The following is a 25798-nucleotide window of genomic DNA, read 5'->3' on the forward strand; positions in this document are numbered from 1 at the left end:
GCTTACTTAAAAAGGAGTACGGAGATAGAATTGTTGCATGAACCATAGAGGTGTAAAGTTGATTGTACACAAGATGTACACAAGAAGCCTCCAGTACTGCTAACAAGGAGCAGGGACTCCCTTCTTGAAAGGGCAGGATTGGGAGGAATGAACACTACACTCATGTCATAATCTTGACCCTCTATCGTATATCTCTGTGCTTAGTACTCTGTACTCAGCTACCTGTTAACAGTTTGTTTATGTGCTGTTGGGACATGAGTGATAGTAAACTATACTCCGCACAAACACTGAATTAAAAATATGAGAAGTGGGAGATGAAATGAAAATTCCATAGAGTACTTTAACTAAAGCAAAACAAGCTTGAAAAATGGTACGCTAGGGAACTATCATTCTATGACATCTTGTTTGGTAAATGGGAAATGTCACATAAGTATCCCATAAACAAGCCAGAACAGTGAAGCACAGATGGCACATTATGTTTGCAAGTAGGCCATCAAGTCTGCAGAAGAAAAAAACATGGTTGTAAAGTGACAACAGAGGGAGTTACAAAACTGTAGTAAAAGGGCACGGTAGCATTCCAAATGTTTCCCAGACACCCAGAGCAGAGAGTGATGTGTAGGAAAGACTAGACTGTTTTTCCTGTTCCAGGAACAGGGAAGTAAATACACATCAAAAGCTGTGATCAAAATGAGCGAAGATGTTTTTCCATTTTATTCTTAAAGTGGCTTTCCACCCAAAAGTGGAACTTCTGCTCATTTGTTTCATATTCCCCTCTGGAGCCACATAATTGGCACCTTCTGGGGGGGGGGGGGGGGGCGGAGAGTCTCCACTGTCAGAATACAAAATTTTAACGGGCAGGATTTCTCTATCCACCCCAACTGAGTGGAGGAAGGTATCTGTTTTCTTTTTTTGTTCAAAAAAATTATCCATCTATGACCAGCCTTAGTTGCCTGTCTATGGAACAGTTCTGCATCAGGTGGTCAGATGCAGTTCATATTTCCGTTGGGCAGTCTTCATCCTGCATGGACATCTGAAGCTTTATGTTTGCTGCTTCTCTCCTCTTTTTGCTTCCCAAACGTTCTTTTACACACGTACATGCATTCTTTTTGGTCCCTTTAGTCTGGTGACCCATTGTAGAGCAATGTTTATTTGCTTACATTCAGTCCTGTTTCTTTAACTCTCACAACAGCTCTTGAAATAACATAACTCAGATAATTGCACCTGCTCTTTGTTATAACTCTTGACAAGTACATGTGCTCTTAGTTTATTTTATGGTGCTTGACTAATGACCTATTTACTGACCGATGACTTGGACCTGACTACGTTTCCAGTCTACCACTTGAGTTTGTATCCAATTGGGTGGCTTGATCCCCCGCCCGACCCAGGCCATACTTATTTTGACTCTCTGTTCCCATTTCACTCTCATGTACTGACTGACAATGGCCTGTGTGGATATACCCCACTAAACTGTGGTTGCAGTTGTTCTGCCAGCTCATAAGTACCTGAGGGTATGGAAGTATGATGCAAGCACCTATGGTTTCCTAAAAGACAGCTGATAAAAAAAAAGCAAAGCAGCAAACCAGATTCAGTAGCCGACTCTACATTACCAACACAATTTAAGTGTTAGTACATAATGAGATATTGTTAGCAGTAGCATTCAATTTGCCCATTACTGCATCATGTATGAAAAAAGTTAAGCAATTATACGCAATTGTAACTAAAGTGATGATCTCTTTCTGAACCACCCATCGTGTATACATTTTGCTAAGAATAACAATTGATCTCACCAGTTCCCTGCAGTCTTATAGTTCTTACAATGCGCCCCCGCTTTTCTTTTCTTTGCAGTTCCTTTCTTCATTTTCTCAATCTGTTATTGTGTTAAACATGTGTTATTTTTACAATCTTAAAAATAGCTGTTTTGCATTCAGCATTGGTATAATGTTGTGTTCTTGCACAGGCAGTTAATATCATGAAGAAAGCACTGGAAAAATACGGCAGCTATGAGAAATTTGAGCAAGCCACAGGAGGTAGTCTGCTTCCAAAGAGCCGAATATGGCTCCAGGTTCGAAAATACATGGAAAAAGAAGGTTGCTTGGGTGAAGTAGGTGGCCTAATATTTGCAATGCTTATTATTTCTTCCTAGTGTATATATAACTGCACTAATTTCTCTTTATGAAGCCTCAAAATTAGGTCCCTGGTATTTCTGAGATCATGATCAAGCTCAAAAAGTGGTGGCAAGCTATATTAAGCATGAATAGTTGTAACTTGAAAACATCTTAAAGTATATTAATAATTTATAGTATAAATGATTTAAAGCCTGCTTGAATTCAATACTGGAAAGTGAGCCTTGCAAGAATTGCTCAAATTGTAATATATACCAGCTTGTAGAATACTACAAGCAATGTCAAATGTAGTTAAAAGGTACTTGTAGACCTAAGGCACATGTTGGGAAGTATGCAACACATCTTCTGTAAACCTGGTGAATGAAGATGTCATTCCAAGAGAATAGTCCCTGTAATACTTGTCAATGTGATGAGCAACAGGACTCTAAAAAAGGGAAGGAAGACTCAGTAGGACTGTTCTTTGCAGGAATGCAAGCTCTGGAACAATTGCACCTGCAAGGTGTACAGTCTATTTGCATTTAGTAAATCAACCCAAGTTTGTGTAGTGTAATAGATTATATCAGAGTCTTGCTTCAAATTCGTGGCAAAACAAGAGATTTGAATATTCAAAAGAGAATGTATTCAACACCTTAGGGAACTTCAACAGGAGCAGTGGTTTACAGAACATAATCAAAAACAATAGCCACATAGGGCTAGATTCACATAGATCAGCGGATCTTTAGATCCGCGTGATCTATGTGATTTAAGATCCGCTGCCGCAAGTTTGAGAGGCAAGTGGGTAATTCACAAACCACATACCTCCAAACTTGCGGCGGCGGATCGTAAATCCCCCGGCGGAATTCCAAATTCCGCGGCTAGGGGGAGTGTACTATTTAAATCAGGCGCGTCCCCGCGCCGATTTAAATGCGCATGAGCCTTCCGCAAAATTTCCCGGCATGCATTGCTCCCACTGACGTTGGTAGGACGTCAGTGGTTTCGGCGTGAGCATAACTTGCGTCGATCGGGTTTGAGAATCGGCGTACACAAACAACGTATAAAAAAAAAATTGACGCGGGAACGACGGCTATACTTAACATTGGCTGCGCCTCATAGAAGCAGCGGTAAATATACGCCGGGAAAACCGCTACATAGACGTCGTAACAAACTGCGTCGGGCCCGCGTACGTTCGTGAATTGGCGTATCTCGCTGATTTACATATTAATTAGCGAGAACGCCCCCGCGGCCATTTTTAAATTGCAGTTAAGATCCGACGGTGTAACACAGTTACACCTGTCGGATCTTAGGCATATCTATGCGTAACTGATTCTATGAATCAGGCGCATAGATACGACCGGCCTAAGTCAGAGATACAACGGCGTATCAGGAGATACACCGTCGTATCTCTCTGTGAATCTAGCCCATAGACTTCAGTTTCTCTTGGATAGTCCTTTAAAAGTATCCAAAGCCACAACTTTTTTAGTTTCTGGATATAGTAGCTAAGGTTGAAAATTTATGTTAGCTAGTAGTTTCCTGTCCCTTTACTTTATGTCCTGTCCATAGTAAATTAGGGGAAATATCTCCAATATGAGGAGTAATACCCTTCTGTGCCCAGAACAGGAATTCCCATCGTAAGTTTTGCCCAATTTTTTGGGGTAAAAACTCTAAAACAAAGGATTTCCCCTCATTTTCTGTTATGGTTATAATAGTCAAAGGAACAAATAGAATGAGGAATTGTCTCAGCAAGGAAACAGACAGCAATAAAAACCCTTCACAAAAACCTATTATGTCTCTTAACCTCCCTGGCGGTATGATTCTGTCTGGAATTACGTACCAAAAGCGGTACAATTATTTTGCAAGGAAATTTGGCGTTTTATACTGTAGGCCTGTAATTTTTAGAAATAACTCACTTAAATCTGACCAAGCAAGAGTCTTGTAGGCATCCCGGGTATGATTTTTTTTTTAAAACAAAATTATAAATTATAATATAATAAATAATTATAAATAATTATAACAAATAATAATATAATTATAATAAAAATTATTCAATAATGTAATCAACTCAAAATCACTGAAATTTGCTCAGTTGCAGAATTGTCGCTGTCATTATTATTTTTTTTTTATGACGAATTTCCCCACAAATCGCTATCGCACATTTCTGCAAGTGATTATAATTTATTATCGCTGTTTTCTAGCTGATCTAAAACCATTTTTGACATAAAGGGACACTTTTGGACAATCTACAGTTTTTAGGCAGAAATTACATTTTTTTTTTTTAATAAAAGTACGTGTAGGGCACTGGGCAGACCACTAGGGACAAGGGGGGTGTGTATTTTTTACATACAGTACTGTAATCTATAAGATTACAGTATACTGTATGTAAAGTGTTTGTTTACTTTTTTGAATTTGGCGCCGTTCTCCGCTCCCGTGCGTCGTAACGTCGCAGGGAACGGAGATCGGCGGCACACGGGGACTGTGAATCGAGCGAGGAGGTCCCGCTCGCTCACACAGCGGGGTGGCATCGCTGGATCCAGGGACAAGGTGAGTAATTTGCCTGTGGATCCAGCGAAAGGTAAGCCGCGCCGCTGCACGTCCACCCCGAGCGTGACTCGGGGATACCGATTTTAGCATTGAAAACCAACCCCGAGTCACCCTCGGGTTTACCGCCAGGGAGGTTAAGGTCGAATCCCCTCTTATAAAATCACACAAATCAATACTGCATATATATATATACTGTAAATAGTAAAGAGATGGGGGAAGTTACCACTGAAAAATAGCAAAAAAAAAAACGTTATCAACATAAACCTGATATAGACTCAACTCCCTCTCTTACATGTAAATAAGTAAAGACAATTAAAAAAGATAATTTCGACGACTCACTGGACTTACTATAAAATATATTACTTTACTACATTGCATATCGGAGTTAAAACCACATCAATAACACAACCCATACATAAACACACATTAAAAACATGCGCCTGCCTCTCTCAAAAACATGGTCACCCCTACCCATAATATGTAAATCATTCTATAGTTATGCTCTATTAATAAAGTTATAATGATTGCAATTTGGGTGATCCTATGGTAATCCTCCAGATGGAAGCGCTTCCATTCACTGAGCTAGTCATTCGAAAATCCAAAGTACATAAATTCCTCTGCTGAGGGTGCAGCCCTTAAAAATGACCAAGTTTAATAGTAGCATTTACTGTGAAGCCCCATATGGTACACTGATAATGCCCTCAAAGGTCTCACAGGGCACTGTGGTCCAGAGGAGATCGTATTGCAGAACATGTGTACTTCCTTCAATAATAAGGATCCAGTCCCATTACGGATAACCAGGTGAAGACTCCAAAACCATAGACACCTTACTCATACATCAGCCCAAGCCCATAACGCTGTAAACATAGGGGCCTATTTTTCAGAAAATTCCAAAGCAAAACAACCTCCTCTGGACCACAGTGCCCTGTGAGAGCTTTGATGGCATTCTCAGTGTACAATATGGGGCTTCCCAGTGAATAATATTTTTAAACTCTGGAACTTTGGTCACCTTTGAGGACTGCACCCTCAGCGGATTTGCTTATTGACTGGCTCAGTGAATGCAGGTGCTTCCATTTGGAGGATCACCATAGGATCACCCAAGAGAGGGATTTGGGTCTAAATAAAAACTCTTCCCTAACCCTTTCCCACGTTATCCAAAGCTAAAAAAAAAAAAAGCTAGATAGCATGGTTTACAACTGAACTAAAGCCAAATCTAAAGCTTTTCACCACAATACTTATTTTCCACCATAAACTTTTCTCAGTGTTCCAGGTTGAGTAATGGCCAGCATCATTCATTTTACTTTCTCCGAGACCAGGTTGAGACTAAACAGTGAAGGAAAAGCAGCACAGTTTCTCCTCCTATCAGCATGCTCCTTATCAGTACGTGAACTGATTGGCTGCTTAGCAAATTATCCCCATTCCTACTGGGGCTTACGTGCTGCTTTTGACAGTCAATATACAGTAAGATAAATATTTTGGCTCCTCCAATCCTGAAGATAAAGATTTATGGAAAAGTAAATTGCTCTGCCAGGAATGCAGGCTGACATTCTTGCTTTCTGTGTTCCAGATTGTAGTTCACCTTACAGAGGATTTACTTTCAAGAGCTTCCATGACAGTTGTCAATGGACGTCCAACATTGACCATTAACATTTCTACTGCACGGGAACAGTGGCTTGAAGGGATGCTCAGACATGAAATTGGTAGGTCCTAATTTCTGATCTCTGAGGTATAGCTTGACTAACATAATATGATGGCCAGGCATGCATCTACAATTAAGCTGATAAGTATGCCAGTGTTGTATTGAGAAGTGCCCTCCATTGAATAGTGCCCGCGCATCACCAATGGCAGTTTTTGATGGGAGAGAGAATTTCACGGCCACTATTGAAAGCTATTCACAGAGTGGAGGGATACCGTAGTTGTTACATTATGCCTCACTGTTGCAGGGTGGCTTGTGGCTATGTAGAAGGGCAGGTTTGTCTGTGTTGCAGCCTGCCTTACACACAGGCAACAGGCGCTGGTTTAAGACACTAAAGCCGCCAAGTAACAATGACAAAAGGCGACCTTGAGCAGACTGAAACCCCACCCCGCAACAGCGAGGCACAATATGAGAACTACGGTATCCCTCCGCTCTGCGAATATCGTTTAATAGTGTCCGTGATATTCCCGTCTAAAAATGCCTCGTGTGTTGTGCGAATGCGCCATGGTCATATCACTAGTCCGGCGCATGTGCGGGCACTATTCAATGGAGGACCCTTCTTAAAAGAACACCCACTTGCATCGGGAGAATCTGTATGTTTGTGTCTATGGAGCATGAAGCATTGTGGATACTGGCCTGTCTCAAGGGGAAACAATGGTGATCAATAAAGAAACCATCCTGCCTGATCAACTATCTGAGCAAAATTGTTCAGAGATAATCGACAAGAGCTGTGGAGGTGACAGCCAGAAAAGACAAACATTCTCTAATGTCTGTAGACACTTTAATCCTTTCAATTCCAGAGCCGTTTTTGCGTTTCGTACACATGTATAAAAAATGTTTTAGGCCTGAAGATTAGCAAAAGCGGTAGTCAACCAACCCCCCCATGCAAGTTAATGCCATACTAGCACATTATGACAGTCTTACCTTTTAAATGAAGCACTCCAGCGGTGCGCTGTCACTGCTGCCCGAGTTTCCATCTTCACTCAGTCTTCCTTCCGGGTCTGTGTACTCCGGCCGTTTGAATGGCTGAGCTGTGATGAGGTCCCTCTCACGCATGGGCACAGGAATCACGATCTCTAAATCTCACAAGCTCTGAATTGACGATACACTCAGTGTGCACTTAATGCAGAGCTCAGTACGCATGTGCTAGTGATGTTACTGGCTGCTTAAATTATAAATATTTCTGACGCAAGTTTAGGAGATATTTACTGTACCACAGGTAAGCTTTGTCGTATAAGAGCTTACTACTGCTTTAAAACCCCCAAAACATTATATATTTTCTAAAAGCAGAAACCCTGGGGAATACAACAGTGGTAGTTAAAATTTTCATGTCACACAATATTAGCACAACGGTTTATGGAATGCAACATTTCAGTAAAAATGCAGTTCATTTTATGGCATGCAAACACAATATATTATCTAGTAATAAAGTATTAAAGATGAGGTTGTACAGAGTAAATAGATACCCAACATGTCAAGAATTGCATGCACCTGTGAAATGGCTAAACCTTTCATACCCTAAATCTTTCATTGGTATCAATTCAAAAGCCACTACAGGCCTTTAGTTTAATGTAAACCAATAATAATGAGCCTAGAATTATTGATCTCACTTCATATACAGTACATGGCAATATGTAACTTGTAGGACATGTGGGGGAAATGGGGTTAAATGCTTGTGTGTTACTTTAATTTACTTATGCCAGATAGGGGAACAAAAGTCCCTATGTGATATAATGTTGTTGTGACAAGTTCTCTTAATGAGACAAAAAGGGAATGAGGAGAAAGAGGCACCAGAACCAATAGTGTAGCACCGTTTTTTAGGTAATGGACATAAAATATATAAGTAATGAATTCACATAGTTTCCAAGGTCACAGGCATGTATTGTATCAAATGAGTCCTGCTCAAGGAATTCCAATCCATGCTGTGGCAGGAGTGGAGCTTGATCGGCCCCCGGAGAAGATGCAGGGAGCCTTGAAAACACTGGGGAATTGCCTCAATGACACAGAGATGTCAGAGAGCTGTCAAGCCTGGAAGTGAGCTGGCCAGTAGGAACGTGTTTCGGAGGCAAGGCCATGCCTCCTTCATTAGCCTCCTGGCTAAGCTTTCCTCCGGGTTTAAATATGAGCCACAATTAACCCCATAGTACCCAGGGATGTGAAGGAAACTGCGGTGGGACTAATAACAATATATTGTATCATTAAAAACAAACCTTTATTAATAACCATAACTAATAAAACAGGAACATAATCATATGGCAAGCATTATAGATAAAAGATATTTCAAAAGATATAAAAAACTATACTATATTTAGGAAAATAATACTACTGAAAGGATCATTCGACAAAAGTTATCATATTCATATACCTATTAACGTGTGGGGGGGGGGGATATTCCCATATAGATGGGAACCTATAAATGATAAAGGATGATCATATCTGTGAATGGTTTCTGAGGTGTCTATATTCATAAAAAAAATAACTAATAAAAGTGAAAATAAAAATAAAGATAACTTTTCAGTATAAATTATTGTGTATAAGACAAGACATCAGGGATTCAAATCAGTTATTTGAAAAGACTATGGGGCAGAATACAGGTATATTTTTGACCCTGAATGTAATGGAGAACCCAAAAGGAAATACAATAACTAGAAACCAGAATCCTGATCAAATAGAACCAAGGAACAAAAGAGCGAAGCGTCAGGGAAATACATTTATGAAAAGTTACTGTATTATACGCAGATGTATTGAGGCTGGGAATAATAACATATATACACTGAGGGGCAAAATGATCTATGAGTAAAAATCAATTACAAGCAAATTGCTAGGCATACAGAGACATGGGCCAATGTGGTGTTAATAAGGACCGAAGGTCAGTCCAAACAGAAAACTCTATGTGAGTGTAATGTGTAACTTATCAAGGTGTGCTATGGATTTGTATCGATTTATATTCTGTGGTGTATGAATACGGACGGATGAGGTAATGATGAATGATGAATAGGATGGTGACAGGAAAGTGGGAGGAGCTAAAGTATGGTGTTCATTTCCAAATCCTCATTAAGACCTTCTAACGAAGGTCTCATATGCACAGTGTTTTTTTTAATCTTTCTCCTTCAGGTAGAGAATTGGATATAGATTGGATCGCTGTTACTCTGAGCAAAGATGGATCCCTGTCATGATAAGCTGCGAAGTGATGTGGGATGCTAAACTTGGGATATTCTTCTTTTAAGGCTTCTTCTATGTTCTTTGAATCTAGTATGGAGTGATCTAAAAGTGCGACCTACATAACATATTTTGCAGGGGCAAGTGAATAAATAAACCACATAGTTGGTGGAACATGTAAGAAATTCATTAAAAGAGAAGTATGGGATTTTTTTAATTTTTTTCAGTTACATACTTACCTAGGAGGATGCAGCATTGGTCCACTGCTGCATCGGTCCCCCAGCTCCTCTGCACTGAGAACCGAGCAATAGAACACCACTGATGGTTTGGCTCTCACAGCTCCCCGAGCAGAGCTCTGCTCCTCCTCGCTCACTGGAGTGCTGAGATGTGGAGGGGCAGGGAGCGGCAATCTCAGGCTCTCAGTGGCTTACTGAAAGGCTAAGCACCGCAGCGGGCACCGCGTCGAAATTCCATTGTCGAAATGACGCGGTGCCCGGACTGATTTCTGTGACGTCAGCAGAGAGCGTATTTCAGCCCGCTCTCTGTTGAAAACAGGTCACAGGCGTGCAAAAAAAACTGCACTTATGTGATCCACAGGAGAAGTACAGCCAAACGAGCTTTGGCTATACTGACCCTTTAATCTTAAAGGAGTTGCCCCAGAAATCAGAGAAAGTCTTTTGACCATGCGTCACATGTGCCCATGTGAGGGAAAACATCCTTGGGATGGAACCCCCGGGAGTCCTTATTCTTTGTCTGAATCCTACTGGGAGTAATACGATTTTTTTATGTTTCGTGCCCTCCTAATCACCAGGTTGGGGTTTGGGGGATGTGTTTTAGTAGTTTTAGGTCACTGAAAAGATTCTCCCAATATCTATTAAGAGTACTCTTGATGGCCCAATGCTTGTTGTTGAATTGGGTGATGAAGAAAAGGCCCTTCTTAGAAGGGGATGGTTTATGGTTGTCCATGTTCACTGATTGAGGTACTTCTGAATAGCTTGATCGATATCTGTCTCCTGGTGGCCTTTTTCCAAGAATTTTTGTTTAAGGATCAAACTCTGAGTTTAGTAGTTTTCGATAGAACTGCAGTTCCATTTCAAACAGCAGAATTGGCTGTAGGGAAATGTTTTCATTTTTGTGCGGTGACAACTCTTCTTATGCAGATAGGAATTTCGTGCGGTCTGCTTGAAGTGAGTCCGGGAGCAAATCCTTGCATCTTGGTCATGGAATAATTTCAGATCAGGAATTATTAGCTTGTTGGTATCAGTGACTAGAGTGAATTGTATCCCAAAATGGTTGTCATTACAGTAGTGGAAAAATTCTTGGATCATGTTGGTATCTCTGTGCCAGATGACAATTACATCATCTGTATACCTGCTGATGATGAGAAAAGGGAATAGTAAGCTCAGATATATAGATATATAGATCCTCCCAGCATTTCATAAATAAATTCACATAACTGTGGGCAAGGTTGGCACCCATGGCTGTTCCTCGAGCCTAGAGGAAAAAGTCTTGCTCAAACTGAAAATAGTTGTGATGTCTCATACAAAGTCCCAACTTTTTTCCATTCAATAGTTGTGATAAGAATAATTCAATTGCTTCCAAAATTAACTTTGCTTACATGGGGTTCAGATGGTCTTGTCTGGACTAAAAATATTGTGCAGCTAAGAGGCCCATATCATGTGTAATTGATGTGAATAGTGATGTTACATCTAGCAAAATCCATAGGTAATCTCTGTCCCATTTATATTGATCAATAGTCTCAAGGAGAGCGTATGTAAGCAGGGAGCTATTGAACTATTGGTTGGAGGAAGTAATCTACATAATCTGACAGTTGACTGGTTAATCTATCTATCAATGCCACAATAGGTCTACCTGGGGGATGAAGAGGGTCCTTATGGACTTTGGGTAGGTAGTAGAAGTATGGAGTGGAAAAGGGATTCATTTTGGTTTAGAATACCCTTTGACGAAGCCTTCTCCACTAGATTTTTTAGTTTTTCTTTGAAAGCCTGTTCTGTTTGAGCTTCATGTAGGTATTCTGATCAGATAATATTCTGTGAGCTTCACCAATATAATCCTCTTTGTTTAATATTACTACCCCTCCTCCTTTGTCCGCTTGCCTGATGACAATATTGGGATTGGATTGTAATTTTAGGAATGCTTGGTGTTCTTGGAACATCAGGTTCTTATGCATGGGTTTCTGTGCGCATATAGTTTTGAATTTATTGTAAACCAAAGAATTAAAGGTTTTAACGTATGGGCCTTTATCCTGGTACGGGTTGAATTTGGAAGGTGGTTTAAAATCAGTGTAGACCATCTCCCTTGATTCGTCTTTGTCCAGGTAACTCAAGTCAAGGAGGTCTTAAGAGGCATTTTCGGTACACAGCTCCTGTAAAATTTCTACGATACACATATCAAGAGGCCCTTGAGGATCTAGGAATGTATTAGCATTGTCTGGAATAAATGAAAGAGGTTTGGTGGAGTGGAAGGGGCGAAATTCAACCCTTTGTATAATAAAGATAGCTCCAGGTTTGTAGGAGGACTGGATGATAAATTTAAAATCTTCATGGTTGATCGGGTGGAATGGAGTTCTCGCATCTGATTATTTTTGTTGCCTCCTCTACAACCTCATCTGGTCTTTCTAGATACCGTTTTATGGCCATCGAGAGGGGGTCCCTAAAAAACCTCCCTGGGTGGGAGGATCCTTAGGGTGAGCTCCCTCTTTGATATATTTTTCTTGAGCATCTGTGTCTGACGATTCCTTGTGTGGAAAGTAAGGCATCATGGCTCATATTGCTTTTAGTGTTGTTCTGGTGAGGTTTCTTGGACCTCTGAGGTTCGCTGTAGCTGTGATGATGGACCACTGCTGGAGATCTGGATCTTGGAGCTTTGTGGATATCCCAATCTCCAAGGTAGCATTTGGGGCTTTTCCAGATGTTTTTGCGATGGTCCGTTTTGGGATTGCCAACAGGGTCCAGGACTTATAAGGGTTTCAGGGGTTTTCGCTTCTCCATATTACTGGATTCGGGGTGGGTTCTTTGGCTAAAAGGGGTAGGAGCAGCTGTCTCCAAATTCTTTGTGTGGAGATCTGGGGAGATGTGATTGTTGGTTATTGTGACAGACTCAACCAGGACATAGGCTTTTGGAGAGCCCCCTACCTACTGATTATGGCCCATGGAGAAATCAGATCATTCTATAATGATGAACAACTACTTAATGGATGCTGAGAGCGTGGTTTGGATTACTTGTAGGGAGGAAGCAAATCCCACTGCTGCCACCAAATGTGAAGGAACGGCTACTGGACCACTGGAGGATTCTGACAGTCTGAGATGTCTCTTTAAAGTTTGAGAGTTTTTTGTCTGGATTAGGTGTTCTTCATTCTACTGTACATATTTGCACATCTATTATGATCCTTCCACTTTAGTAATTCCGTCCAAATTTCATCAATTTCTTTCCGTTTTTTTAAAACATCCTGAGTCTCTGTTCTTTGATGACATTCAGCCATTCAAAAGTGCATTTGGTGGAGATGAAAATGTAGACATCATCTAGGAACTTACATTTCTTAGTTGCCTTTGGAGAATGGAAAAGGAAAGGTCCAATACTAAGGGTGGTAATTCTGAACTGGGAAGGAACTGGGAAGGAAACAGACACTTGAAATGCCATTAAAAAATATTAACTGGAATCAACAAAATGTGCAACACAATTGAGGACTAACCATGAAAGGTTAAAACAATGCTACATAATAATATAAAAGATACAAATAATATCACAGAGTATCAGAGGTATTGTGTATCTGCGAAACCCTTGCACCACCAATCCTAGGATGTAAACTAACACATGTTTGCAAGGGTCTGCATTACATTTACCACTGTAGATGAGACAGATATTTATTCACAATAAACGCACAATTGGGAAGTGTTCAGTTGCAGGTTTTTATATTCTTGCAGTGCTACTTTAGAGCTGCAGAGGGAGGACGTTTTGCATCAAGCTGCAATTTTAGACTAGTCTTGTGTGTATATATATATATATATATATATATATATATATATTGTTCAGTTGGTAGGCTGAACAATAGAAATCTAAGAGTCTTCCAATCACTCTAAACAGCATGAAAATTAAGGAATCACCCCTGCAAGCTAGTGTATTCTAACAGGCTTCTAAATACCCAATCTAATTGGTTGCAGTACATGTTCAGCCAACATTTTTCTACCTGGCTCTTTTGACAAAAGTGGATTGAAAATCTACTTTTGTTAAGCTGGGTGGTGCCAACAGAGCCACTTACAGCTTGAATTTTAGCTGATTCATCAGGAATCGGACAAAATTCCAGACATGTATAGCCATCTTCATCATAAATCTGTCTCCTGTTCAGCATTACCTTTCTGTGTGACAGACTTGATACATGTCCCCTACTAAGTTTTGTTAACAATGGGCTTCTTTCAGCATAGCTGAAAATAATACACATGTGAAAAGAAGACTATAGCGCTACCTCCTGGCTGCATAGTAGACAATATTTTTATGCAATATTTCATATTTTATGTGGCAAAAACAAAACAGATTTTTATATTAAGGTTTATTTTTTTTAGTACTGATCATAAACTTTACATTTGATAGGGCCTCTGGTCTTGAAAAGTGGGAATATCATTTTGAAAATCTCTAAATACAACCAATGAACACATAAAACTGCAATGAGCGTGCAGTATCACAGGCATCAGTCCCCAACCCTGCTCCCCTCAAATGACACCTCCTCTGGCTCTTCCTCTGACCCCCCCAGCAGTGGCAACCAACTGATCTCTGGATGCAACCAGCAGGAAGATCAAAGAATCCCTGGGAAGCACTAATAACAGGGTGCCTGCCATCTAGGCTTGTTTGGACTTGCAGTTTGGAGGCGTTAAAAATGTGCAGTTGAGCCATGTTTTCAGTACATCCTTGTTTTAACTGCTACCTGATCCCTTACTGAGCCCAGATCCAGTACTGCTCTGAGGTCTTAACTTTTTGAACCCCTTTAAAAAATAACCCCTTTGCCAAGGTTCCTAAAGCCACTCATGATCTCAGTGTGTGTTCTGTTCTGCCCAAACTTCCCTTACAGCAGCTGATTTGCAGCCCATTAACTCTCTCCACTGAAATCTATGGGGTGTACTTATAATGAAAATTGCAAAGCTGTTCATCCTTCAAAATAGACATGTACAATTCGATTAGATACGTGTCGAAATTCAGCCAAAATTTTGGTTATCCGGATTCCAAATCACAATAGCAATGAATGTATATGAGTCCTCCGAACGAACTAAACAAAATTCATCCAAAATACCGAAATTCAAAGTCGAATTTGATTCAAATTGAGAAACGAATATGAAACGTAAACATATTGCAATTCTTCCTCGTGAAAAATGTGTTAGCCACATTCGAATTGAAAGAAATTTGAATTCAATTTTTCAAATTCAGTCAAATTGAATACTGTATATTCTCAGCTGCTCAAATGTGTAACTGCCACTAGATGAAACTGATGTGCCAGTGCCATCTAGAGGTCATAATGAAATATGTTCTGCATTCACACATTCTATATCTGCAGAAAATATACAGTGCCTTGAAAAAGTATTCATACCCCTTGAAATTTTCCACATTTTGTCATGTTCCAACCAAAAAAACGCAAATGCATTTTATTGGGATTTTATGTGATAAACCAACACAAAGTGACACGTAATTGCGAAGTGGAAGGAAAATGATAAATGGCTTTCAATTTTTTTTACAAATAAATATCTGGTCATTAAAATAAATAAATCCTGCAAGCCAATCACATACTAGCACATTATGAGAAACTTACCTTGGGACAAAGCCCTTCCAGCGCTGCAATATCACCGCATCTTCCGGCCTTTGGCTACATGAGTGGCTGGGGGTACAATGCGCAGGGGAGCTGCAGTTTCTGGCGCGGGCTCTGAAGGTCCTGCATCGTAAGCCAGACCTTCAGATCGCATGCGCCGATGATGTCATTGGCTGCATTCACTCTGAATATCTCCTAAACTGTGTTTAGGAGATATTGACATTACCTACAGGTAAGCCTTATTATAGGCTTACCTGTAAACAGGGCAGCCATCACAAATTTTGGGGCTCCTTACACAGCTTTAGGCAGGGCCCCCCAGAGCAGAGAACCAGGGGGGGGGGGATGCTGACGAAAAAAAGTGTAATCTCTTCTCTCCTGACGCGAGATAAACCCTGGGGTGGGGGGCAGGGTGGGCCTGGAGACCATCGGCCCCCTTACAGGTGTAATGCAAAAAAAAAAACAGGGGGGGGCCGGCCGGCCTGTAAGGGGCCATGGGGACCATTGGGCCCCTTACAGGTGTAATGCAAAAAAAAAAAAGGGAGGGGGCCAACCGGGCCCCTGGGGACCATCGGGCCCCTTACTGGTGTAATGCCTGTACCCCCCTGATGGCGGCCCTGACTGTAGATACAAGTGGTAATACAGAGTTTACTACCACTTTAATTACATAGTTTCTGCTGGTTCAGAGCTATTTAGCTATGACATGCTGGGGAGTAATGCTGGGCATACACACCATTGTTTTCCATTGGGAAGTTTGGGCAGAACAGAACACACAATGAGATCATGAGTTGCTTTAGGAACCTTGACAAAGGGGTTCTTTTTTAAAGGGGTGCCATTTCATCCAGTTTTTTCAAATGCAAAAATACCTAATTAGACCAAGTCCACCTCCCTGTAACAGCTTCAGTTGTCTCATGACTTGGATAGCAACTTTTGGTAATACGTTACATTATTCCATTTAGAAGTTTTTAAGGTTATCTCGACTTTTTATATTCATCTGGTGCTCAGTTGGGGTTGAATTTTATTATTATTTGAAAACATTCAGGAAAACACACACTAAATATTTTCTATCTAATATCCCCATTTCATCATTTAGACAAAATAATCCTGTGACCAGGATATAAATTAGAATAGATTTTTATTTCAACTAACAAACCTCAATTGCCCAGCACATTCCAGGGTGTTGTCGTTGAAGGAATGTGGGAGTAGTCACTGTTTCTATTTTTACTTCTATGTCATTCTATTCTGTAATATTGCTTCAGCTTTAGCAGAATATGTTCACTGCAAATTCATTGACCCCTTCCATCCATTGTTATCTTGTGTGTTCCTAAGAGCGACTTGCTTACTGAATGATATATTGCAAAAACAGATGGGTTGCAAATTATCAATTGTAACCAATTAGGACTTCAAACCAATCAGGAAAGGCGATGCTGAAAGGTAGTGCATGCACAACTTTTTCAGCCCATTTAGATGTAAACCAGTATTAACGGGTAATAAACCCAAAAGCAAACCTTTATTATATTTCAGCTTACCAATTCTTAGATGCTATGGCTGCATTCGTTTTCTAGGCTTTCTTTCTTCTATCTTCATCTGGCGATCCAGCCAGTAATCTGCTAATGCATCTAACACTAACAGAGAGTAAAAGACTAAAAAGGAAAAGGAATGCAGCCACACATCTAATGATTGGTAAGCTGCAATATATTATATTTTTGGTTTTGGGTTTAATACCGCTTTAACCACTTGCCGACCGTCGCCTGTACATTTACGTTGGCAGAATGGCACGGCTGCGCAAAGGGACGTACCTGTACGTACCAACAGGACAGAATGTGGGGATTGGTAACTGGGTGTTTTTCAACCAGGTTTCTGGGAGATGGCCCCAATTGCCTACATGAATTATGATAAAATAAATGAACATACTGTATTACAAAGCCGCACAGTTATTAATACTTGGACATCTTGACTGCATAGGCTATTTTCTGGAAAAGGTGAACTTATCATTTGAAATGGAAGAACTTTGTAAAATCTCACATACAGTATGTGACATTTTGAACTGTGGTATCCTTGCAAACAAGAATTTTTTTAAAGCTTGTTGAATAAAATAAGAGTTGCATCTGGTGGAACAATGTGTAGGTTCTCCTTTGAATTTTCTGATAACCTTAAAATCTGAATTAGCTCCCTACTGTTTTATATAACGAAAACTATTCTGCTGAATTCGAAAGGCACATCACCTCTGTGATTGACTCAACGAAAGAGGCCCCTTGATGACCTCCTGTCTAAATTCCACACTATATTATCAAACGTATTGGGACACCTGCCTTTACACGCGTATGACATTTAGTAGGATCCCAATCTTGGTCCATAGGGTTCAAAATTGAGTTGGCCCACCCTTTGCAGCTATAACAGCTTCAAATCTTCTGGGAAGGCTGTCCACAAGATGTTAGATGGGAAATCTCTAATTCATCTCCACTCTAATTCATCCCAATGATGTTCTATCGGATTTAGGTCAGGACTCTGTGTAGGTCAGTCAAGTTCCTCCACCCACACTCACTCTTTCATGTCTTTATGGACCTTGCTTTGTGCACTGGTCCAAATCATTTGATGGAGGGGGAAATATGGTGTGGGGTCGTTTTTCATGGGTTGGGCTTGGCCCCTCTTAAGGCGTCAACATACCAAGACATTTTAAACAATTTCATGCTCCCAACTTTCTGGGAACAGTTTGGGGATGGCCCTTTCCTGTTTCAACATATCTGTGCACTACTGCACAAAGCAAGGTCCATAAAGACATGGATGAGTGAGTTTGGGGAGGACGAACTTGACTGTCCCACACAGAGTCCTGACCTCAGCCTGATAGAACACCTTTGGGATGAATTAAAGAAGAGACTGCGAGCCAGGCCTTCTTGTCCAACATCAGCGCCTGACCTCTCAAATGCCCTTCTGGAAGAATGGTTAAAGATTCCCATAGACACACTCCTAAACCTTGTGGACAGCCTTCCAAGAAGAGTTGAAACTGTTATATCTGAAAATGGTGGGCCAACTCAATATTGAACCCTACGGACTAAGACTGGGATGCCATTAAAGTTTGTGTGCGTGTAAATACAGGCATCCCAATACTTTTGGTAATATAGTGTATTTGTAGGGCTTGCCCCAAAAGTTCTGTAAGATCTGGCAATCCTAGATCGATGCGTTGGTGACCTGACTTTACAGTCTGACCTTGGGAATGTGCCCACCCTCCCTTACTCTGGTACCTGCTAACCAGTTATGATCAATACATAAATATCTCAATCTCAATGTAAAGCTGCAGGATGTCTGAGTTTGTCAATGTATAACATGTCTTCTCTTAGCACCCCTGTGAGTACTCAGTTTGGCTACTGGCACTTATATGCAAAATGCATAAGTAGGTGTCTGTAGACTATTGTTCACCTTTGGGTATACCAGAGCAATGTAAAGTAGAATAATTATGTGCAATAGTGATGAGTAGGCACTTACACTTTAAATAAGCACATACAGTACATGCGGTCAGATCAACAAAAATCAGTTGCCATAATATGTCAATCATGATTTTTTTTCCCTACAGGCACCCATTATTTTCGAGGGATGAACAATAGTCAGCAGCCTTGGAATAACCTCAATGGTCGTAAGAAGTATGGTTTAAAGCCAGTCAACCCAACAGAAGAAGGTCTTGCAAGCATACACAGTGTCTTATTTCGAAAGGATCCCTTCCTATGGAGGGCTGCTTTTCTATATTACACCGTGTACCAGGCCAGCCACATGTCCTTCAGTGAGTTGTTCCAGGATGTGGGTCAGTTTGTCAAAGATCCAAACACACGCTGGGACTACTGTGTACGAGCAAAGAGGGGCTGTACTGACACATCACAACCAGGTAAATGCAAAGATGATATTACATTAGTTGGGGAAACTAGCATTTTTAAAAACATTTTAGACACGTGAAAATAATCTACTCAAAGCATAGGAGATGTCCTGCACTGCTAGTACTTACCTTCCATGCACTCCCCTGCCAACCTGTTTGCCTGCTGGAAGGAACCCTAAAATATTGGTACTTCTGGGTATAGGTGAACTTGTGACTCACCTCTCTCCCACAATGCATTGGTCAGTGCCTAATCAGCCACTTTTGTAAGCTCAGGGCGTGAATGAGGCAGAGCTGCAGCAAGTAAAAGGTATGTACTAGCGACAGACAGAGCCGGCTCTGTTACTTTTGCCTAAATAGGCAAAGGACTGGTTCCCACTTCAGCAGAGACTAATGGGTTACCAGTGCTGGCCTTCCACTCCCAGTTAGTATTGCTGTGCAGGGAATGTACAGGAGGCTGGTAACAATATAATTACACTAGTTGCAGGGTTGTTCATAGTATAGAGGCTAAAATTGTCTGGAAGGTTTTTAAGATGCGATTTGAGTGCAATGATATGGTGCCCTAGAAGGCTTTCTGAAGCTGGTAAATTACACAAATTCCCCCGTTCTGTCAGCGGGTTTAAGAATAACAGAACAGTGGCTGCGTCTGAGCCCACCCAGTTGTGTGACAATAGCGAAATTAGGACTCCCAGCCAATTGAGTCTCAGGACCCACTTCCTGTTTGGCCAAGAGGAGAAGCAATGCCTGTAACAGGATGGGCTGCCTGTGAGGGAAGAGATGGAGCGGACAAGCGAAAGCCGATGTGGAGAGCGGGGAGCCAGTGCTGAGGTTGTTCTTGGAGTCGAGGCGCAAAACAGAGAACCCGAATTACCAAGCTGCCCCTGCAGGTGTAGCGCTATAATAATTTATTTAACTCATATCCAACAACATCCATATCCTTTGGGTCCCGTGCTGAGGCTCCTCTTCATTTGCTCTGACCGGGATTCTGAAAAGGGGAACACGTGTACTCCCATTCACACTACTAAGGCTTGGGAAGTGACAGGAATCCTGTCCTGAGAATAGTTTTAAGGACCCAAGAAGCTCTGGAAAGGTGACTTCTGGAGCTCCTTGTTTACTTCACTGGTGCTAAAACCCTATGATGCATTAGCTGTTAGGACTACTATTATCTCTTGCAATCCTCTGTTCCCTGAAACAAAATAATATGATTTTGCTTGCTGCAAATGTTTACTGGTAACACAGCGAATCCATGCTAGATTTGCTCATCTGTGAGCCTTATTACCGCGTTGTCTGAATTACAGTTCCATATTTTTTGGTGGAAGATACCATATTTAATATAGCTATGGCACTATCTTTTCACTTAATATGTTTTAGATCTAAACATATTTTTTTTCATCTTTCTAGGCTGTTTTAGTAAAGATCAAGTTTATCTTGATGGGATTCTTCGAATACTAAGGCACAGAGAAACCATAGATTTCCACATGTTGACAGCCATGGGAAAGGTATACTTCATGTTTCCTGTATTATCAAATCTTACAATAAGAAAACATTTAAAATGCATTCATTACCGTATATGTTTGCTTAAAAGATTTATTTAGAATTAAACAATAGACTTGACCAAGCGGCTTTCTGTTCCAACACAGTTTTTTTTCCCCCATACTGTAAAGTGGGATCCAGAACTGTAATGTCCTTGTCACTTTTGTGAGTTGAAAAGAAGCCATAAAAACTGAAAAGAAACCACAAACATCCCTATATTTCTTATGTAAGGTAATGGTCCCATCCAGTTACCATGCAATGGAGAAGAAGAAAGGCAGACATCGTACGACACGACAGTTGTACGACTGTGTATCCGACTTTGTCCTGCGACTTCATGTCTGACTTCCGTCCGACTTCAATGAACAGGACCTGACATTGATCCCAACAATACCAGGCCCTTTAAGTGTGGTATGGATCTTGAGGAAAAACCTCACAGCAAGAAAAAAAAAATGACATAGGGTTTCCCCCAATTCCATAATGGACACTTCGATCTGGTATGGATTTTAAGAGGAACCCCCACACCAAACGATAAAAAAACAGTGTGGGGCCCCCCCTCAAAATCAATACCAGACCCTTATTCAAACACAAAGCCCGACAGCTCAGGAAAGTCCTTTATGAAAGAAGCTCCAGCGTCTCTTCTCCCTCTGATTTCCTCTCATCATCCTCCAGTTCTTCTATCTGCACTGACGTCTTCTTCCTCTTAGGCCGGGTACACACCATCGGTCCAAACCGATGAAAACGGACCGAAGTTCAGTTTCATCGGTCCAAACCGTCCGTGTGTACGTCCCATCGGTCATTTGACCTTCGGACAGAAGTTAGAGAACTTGCTTTAAAATCGAACCAATGGACCGCTGACCGATAGGTCCAAACCGATGGTTAGTACACAAAAGCATCGGTTCAAAACCCGCACATGCTCAGAATCAAGTCGACGCATGCTTGGAAGCATTGAACTTCGTTTTTTTCAGCACGTCGTGTGTTTTACATCACCGCGTTCTGACCCGATCGGTTTTTGGAACGATGGTGTGTACGCACATCAGACCATCAGTCTGCTTCAGCGGTGAACCGATGAAAACGTCCGTCGGACCATTCTCATCGGATGGATCGACCGTGTGTACGCGGCCTAACAGTTCTTCCTCCGTTCCTCTGGTTCTTCTTCTCTTCGCTGTCTTCTTGCTCTGCTGGTTCTTCCCCCAAACTACTCTTGATGCTAGCTCCTGCAGTTGTGCGAGCTCCGCTCTCTGCCAGTTATTTTATAGACATGGGACGTGGCCATCCAGTCATGTCATCTGGAGACCCCACCCCCTTGTGACATCACCGCCCCAACATGACCTGGACGGTGATGTCACAAGGTGGCGAGAAGTAGAACCAGAGGAAAAAGTTGTTATTTTTGCTGTATCTTTTTTCTTTTCCCTTTTGCGAACTAGCCAATGATTCCCATGACATGTCACCGGTTTTAATATTTATGTATGTTTTTACACTTGGATGAAAAGGCCATCATTTGATTATATAAATCAGCACGCTGACATTTTCAGGTGATACCCTTACTTACTAGTCTAGCCAGGCTTTACTGTTTGTAAATCACACACTATAAATATTGTAGTACAACAGAAATTTTTGTTCATTTAGGTATGCTGCCATTATGATTGTAGTGTCAATATTTAGGAAACTGCGCTCCTATACCAGGGGTCTCAAACATCCCAGGCAATAGGCCAGTTTACTGTCCTTCAGAGACACAAGTGCCCCATCATTGGTGGCAGTGGGAGGACAAGTGCCCCATCATTGGTGGCAGTGGGAGGAATAGTGCTCTATCATTGGTGTCAGTGGGAGGAATAGTGCTCTATCATTGGTGTCAATGGGAGGAATAGTGCCCCATTATTGGTGTCAGTGGGAGGAATAGTGCCCTATTGGTGGTGTCAGTGGGAGGAATAGTGCCCCATTGTTGGTGTCAGCAAGAGGAATAGTCCCCCACCATATGTGTTCGTGGGATGAATAGTGCCCCATTGATGGTTTCAGTGGAAAAAATAGTGTCCCATCATCTGTGTAAGTGGGAGGAATCATGCCCCATTATTGGTGTCAGTGGAAGGAATAGTGCCCTATCATTGGTGCCAGTGGGAAGAATATTGCCCTATCATTGGTTCAGTGGGAGGAATAGTTCTCTATCATTGTGTCAGTGGGAGGAATAGTGCCCTATCACTGGTATCAATAGGTGGAATAGTGCCCCATCATTGGTGTCAGTAAGAGGAATAATTCCCCATTGATGGTATCAGTGGGAGGAATAGTGACCCATCAATGGTATCGGCGGGAGGAATAGTGCTCCATCATTGGTGGGAGGAAGAGTGCCTCAAGGGCCAGATAAAGGCAAGCAAAAGGCCACATCTGGCCCCCAGGCCACAGTTTGGAGACCACTGTGACATATAATCAGCCCATTGAGTTTTCTGTAAGTGCAATCACTCTTACTATAACATATACAGTATTAGCTGAATTCAGGTAGATGGGCACATCTTTCAGGCGGCGTAGCGTATCGTATTTACGCTACGCCGCCTTTAGTCAGAGAGGCAAGTGCTGTATTCACAAAGCACTTGCCTCCTAAGTTACGGCTGCGTAGCGTAAATGGGGCCGGCGTAAGCGTGCCTAATTCAAATGAGGATGAGGGGGGGGCGTGTTTTATGTAAATGATTGGTGACCCGACGTGATTGACGTTTTTTACGAACGGCGCATGCGCCGTCCGTGTACATATCCCAGTGTGCATTGCTCCAAAGTACGCCGCAAGGACGTATTGGTTTCGACGTGAACGTAAATTACGTCCAGCCCCATTCACGGACGAATTTCGACGCGGGAACGACGGACATACTTAACATTGGCTAGGCCACCTAGGGGGCAGCTTTATCTTTACGCCGGCGTACCTCTTACGGAAACAGCGTATCTTTACTGCGACGGGCAAGCGTACGTTCGTGAATCGGCGTATCTAGTCATTTGCATATTCGACGCCAAACTCAACAGAAGCGCCACCTAGTGGCCAGCGGAAATATTGCACCCTAAGATACGACGGCGCAGGCCGTCGTATCTTAGCTACGTTTAAGTGTATCTCAGTTTGAGCATACACTTAAACATACGATGGCGTAGATTCAGAGTTACGACGGCGTATCTACTGATACGCCGGCGTAACCCTACGTGAATCTAGCTATAAATGAATAAGTAGGTGCAAGCGCAGTACTGACCACCGACTAATATACAATACTTAACAACACAAATAAAATGAATGTGCCCTCATATATCATGCCAGTGAAAAGGAATATGACTAAACAAAAATTGTGTGAAATTTGCAAAGAGTGTTGTAGATGGAGTGTCCATGGTATAGACATTCTAGCTTCAGTGCCGACCCTCCATGTGACCGATTACGGCCCAGGAAAGTACATGAATCTGTCACCTCCACCATCATGTCGCACAGAGGAGCGAGGAAATTCTCAAAAGTCTCTATGACACTCTCGGAATTTCCCAGAATTTATGTAGCCAGATTCCTTGGGCTAGATTCAGATAGGTTAGCGGATCTTTAGATTTACGATCCGCCGGCGCAAGTTTTTGAGGCTAGTGCTTAATTCAGAAAGCACTTAACTCAAAACTTGCGGCGGCGTATCGTAAATCCCCCGGCGGTATTCAAATTCCGCGGCTAGGGGGTGGCTACAATTTAAATCAGGCGCGTCCCCGTGCCGATCCAACAGCGCATGCGCCGTCCGCGAATTTTCCCGGCGTGCATTGCTCCAAATGACGTCGCTAGGACGTCATTGGTTTCGGCATGAGCGTAACTTGCGTCCGGCCGTATTCTGAATCGACTTACGCAAACGACGTAAAAATTCAAAACTCGGCGCGGGAACGATGGCCATACTTAACATAGGATACCCCTCACATAGCAGGAGTAACTATACGCCGGAAAAAGCCGAACACAAGCGACGTAAAAAAAAGCGACGGGCGGGCGTTCGTTTCTGAATCGGCGGAACTCCTCATTTGCATATTCGTCGCGTACAAAAAACGAAACGCCACCTAGCGGCCAGCAGGAGATTGCAGCCTAAGATCCGACGGTGTAAGTCACTTACACCTGGCGGATCTTAGGGAGATCTATGCGTAACTGATTCTATGAATCAGTCGCATAGATCCGACCGTCGGAACTCAGAGATACGACGGCGTATCAGGAGATACGCCATCGTATCTCTATCTGAATCCGGCCCTGTGACTCCAGTTTTAGTTTCTGCATTATACACAGATCAGGACCAAGAATTAGTGCCTAATATACAGAATTAAGAATACTACGCATAGCAACAAAGTAAAAGGTAAGGTACATTTTATAGGGATCATTGCGGATGAAAAAAATGCCAAGTATTTTACTTAAATTTGGTTTAAAAATATTATGTGCATTGTTTACCATTCTGATTCCTATCAAAGGTTTCATATGAAGACGTAGCCCGCTTAAAAGACCTTGCTGTTCTGCACAGCGCCAGGATTCCTCAGTTTCTTCAGGACAGAAGTCGATATATGGAGTATTTGGAGAAGATCATGGAGGTGAATGAATTAACAGATGAAGAGCTGAAAATGCTTATTTCTTGAAAAGCTCCATGTTCCTTACTCTTCCAGCTAGACTCTGCTGTAGATCTGGATAGCTGACAAGGACACCGTGCAATACTTTTATAAACTATTGTTCAAACGCACACAAGAAGTTCTGAGCCTGTCATGTTTTATTTCTTTCCTTTTTTCTATTCTTTATATAGATGTCACTATTGTTTAATAAAATAGAATTTATCACTTTTAAAAATGTTAATATTACACTTCCCAGTGTTATTAAAAAAAAAATGCACTTTAGAGATTGGACATTCCTAGTTTGTAATAATTTATATCACGGATTTTACAATATAGAAAAAAATTATAATTTTAATGCATTGGACAAAAGTTTGAAATTAGCCGGCCGCTCACTCTCCAAAAACAAACCTTTACAGCAGTGTAGATAATAGTGAAGAGCACAGTCAGGGCCGCTAGGCAAACTAGGCAGCCACTCAGTAAAGCGCCTGAAAAACGCCTCCCCTGAAGCCCCAGTGTGAGAGCCTGAGTAC

At 41.7% G+C, this 25798-nt stretch overlaps 1 protein-coding gene across 1 annotated transcript in view; it reads left to right on the forward strand.

Moving 5' to 3' along the window:
• Nucleotides 1-25559, forward strand: part of KIAA0895 (KIAA0895 ortholog) — a 44061-nt gene extending 18502 nt beyond the window's left edge. The window contains exons 3-7 of the mRNA XM_040353223.1: nucleotides 1958-2101; nucleotides 6208-6340; nucleotides 18876-19181; nucleotides 20568-20665; nucleotides 25137-25559. Of these exons, the coding sequence (XP_040209157.1) occupies nucleotides 1958-2101; nucleotides 6208-6340; nucleotides 18876-19181; nucleotides 20568-20665; nucleotides 25137-25298 (843 nt within the window). The 3' untranslated portion in view covers nucleotides 25299-25559. The remainder of the gene's footprint in view (nucleotides 1-1957; nucleotides 2102-6207; nucleotides 6341-18875; nucleotides 19182-20567; nucleotides 20666-25136) is intronic.
• The last annotated feature ends 239 nt before the right edge of the window (nucleotides 25560-25798 follow it).

Source organism: Rana temporaria, chromosome 5 (assembly GCF_905171775.1).
Source record: "Rana temporaria chromosome 5, aRanTem1.1, whole genome shotgun sequence".
NCBI classification, from domain to species: Eukaryota; Metazoa; Chordata; class Amphibia; order Anura; family Ranidae; genus Rana; species Rana temporaria.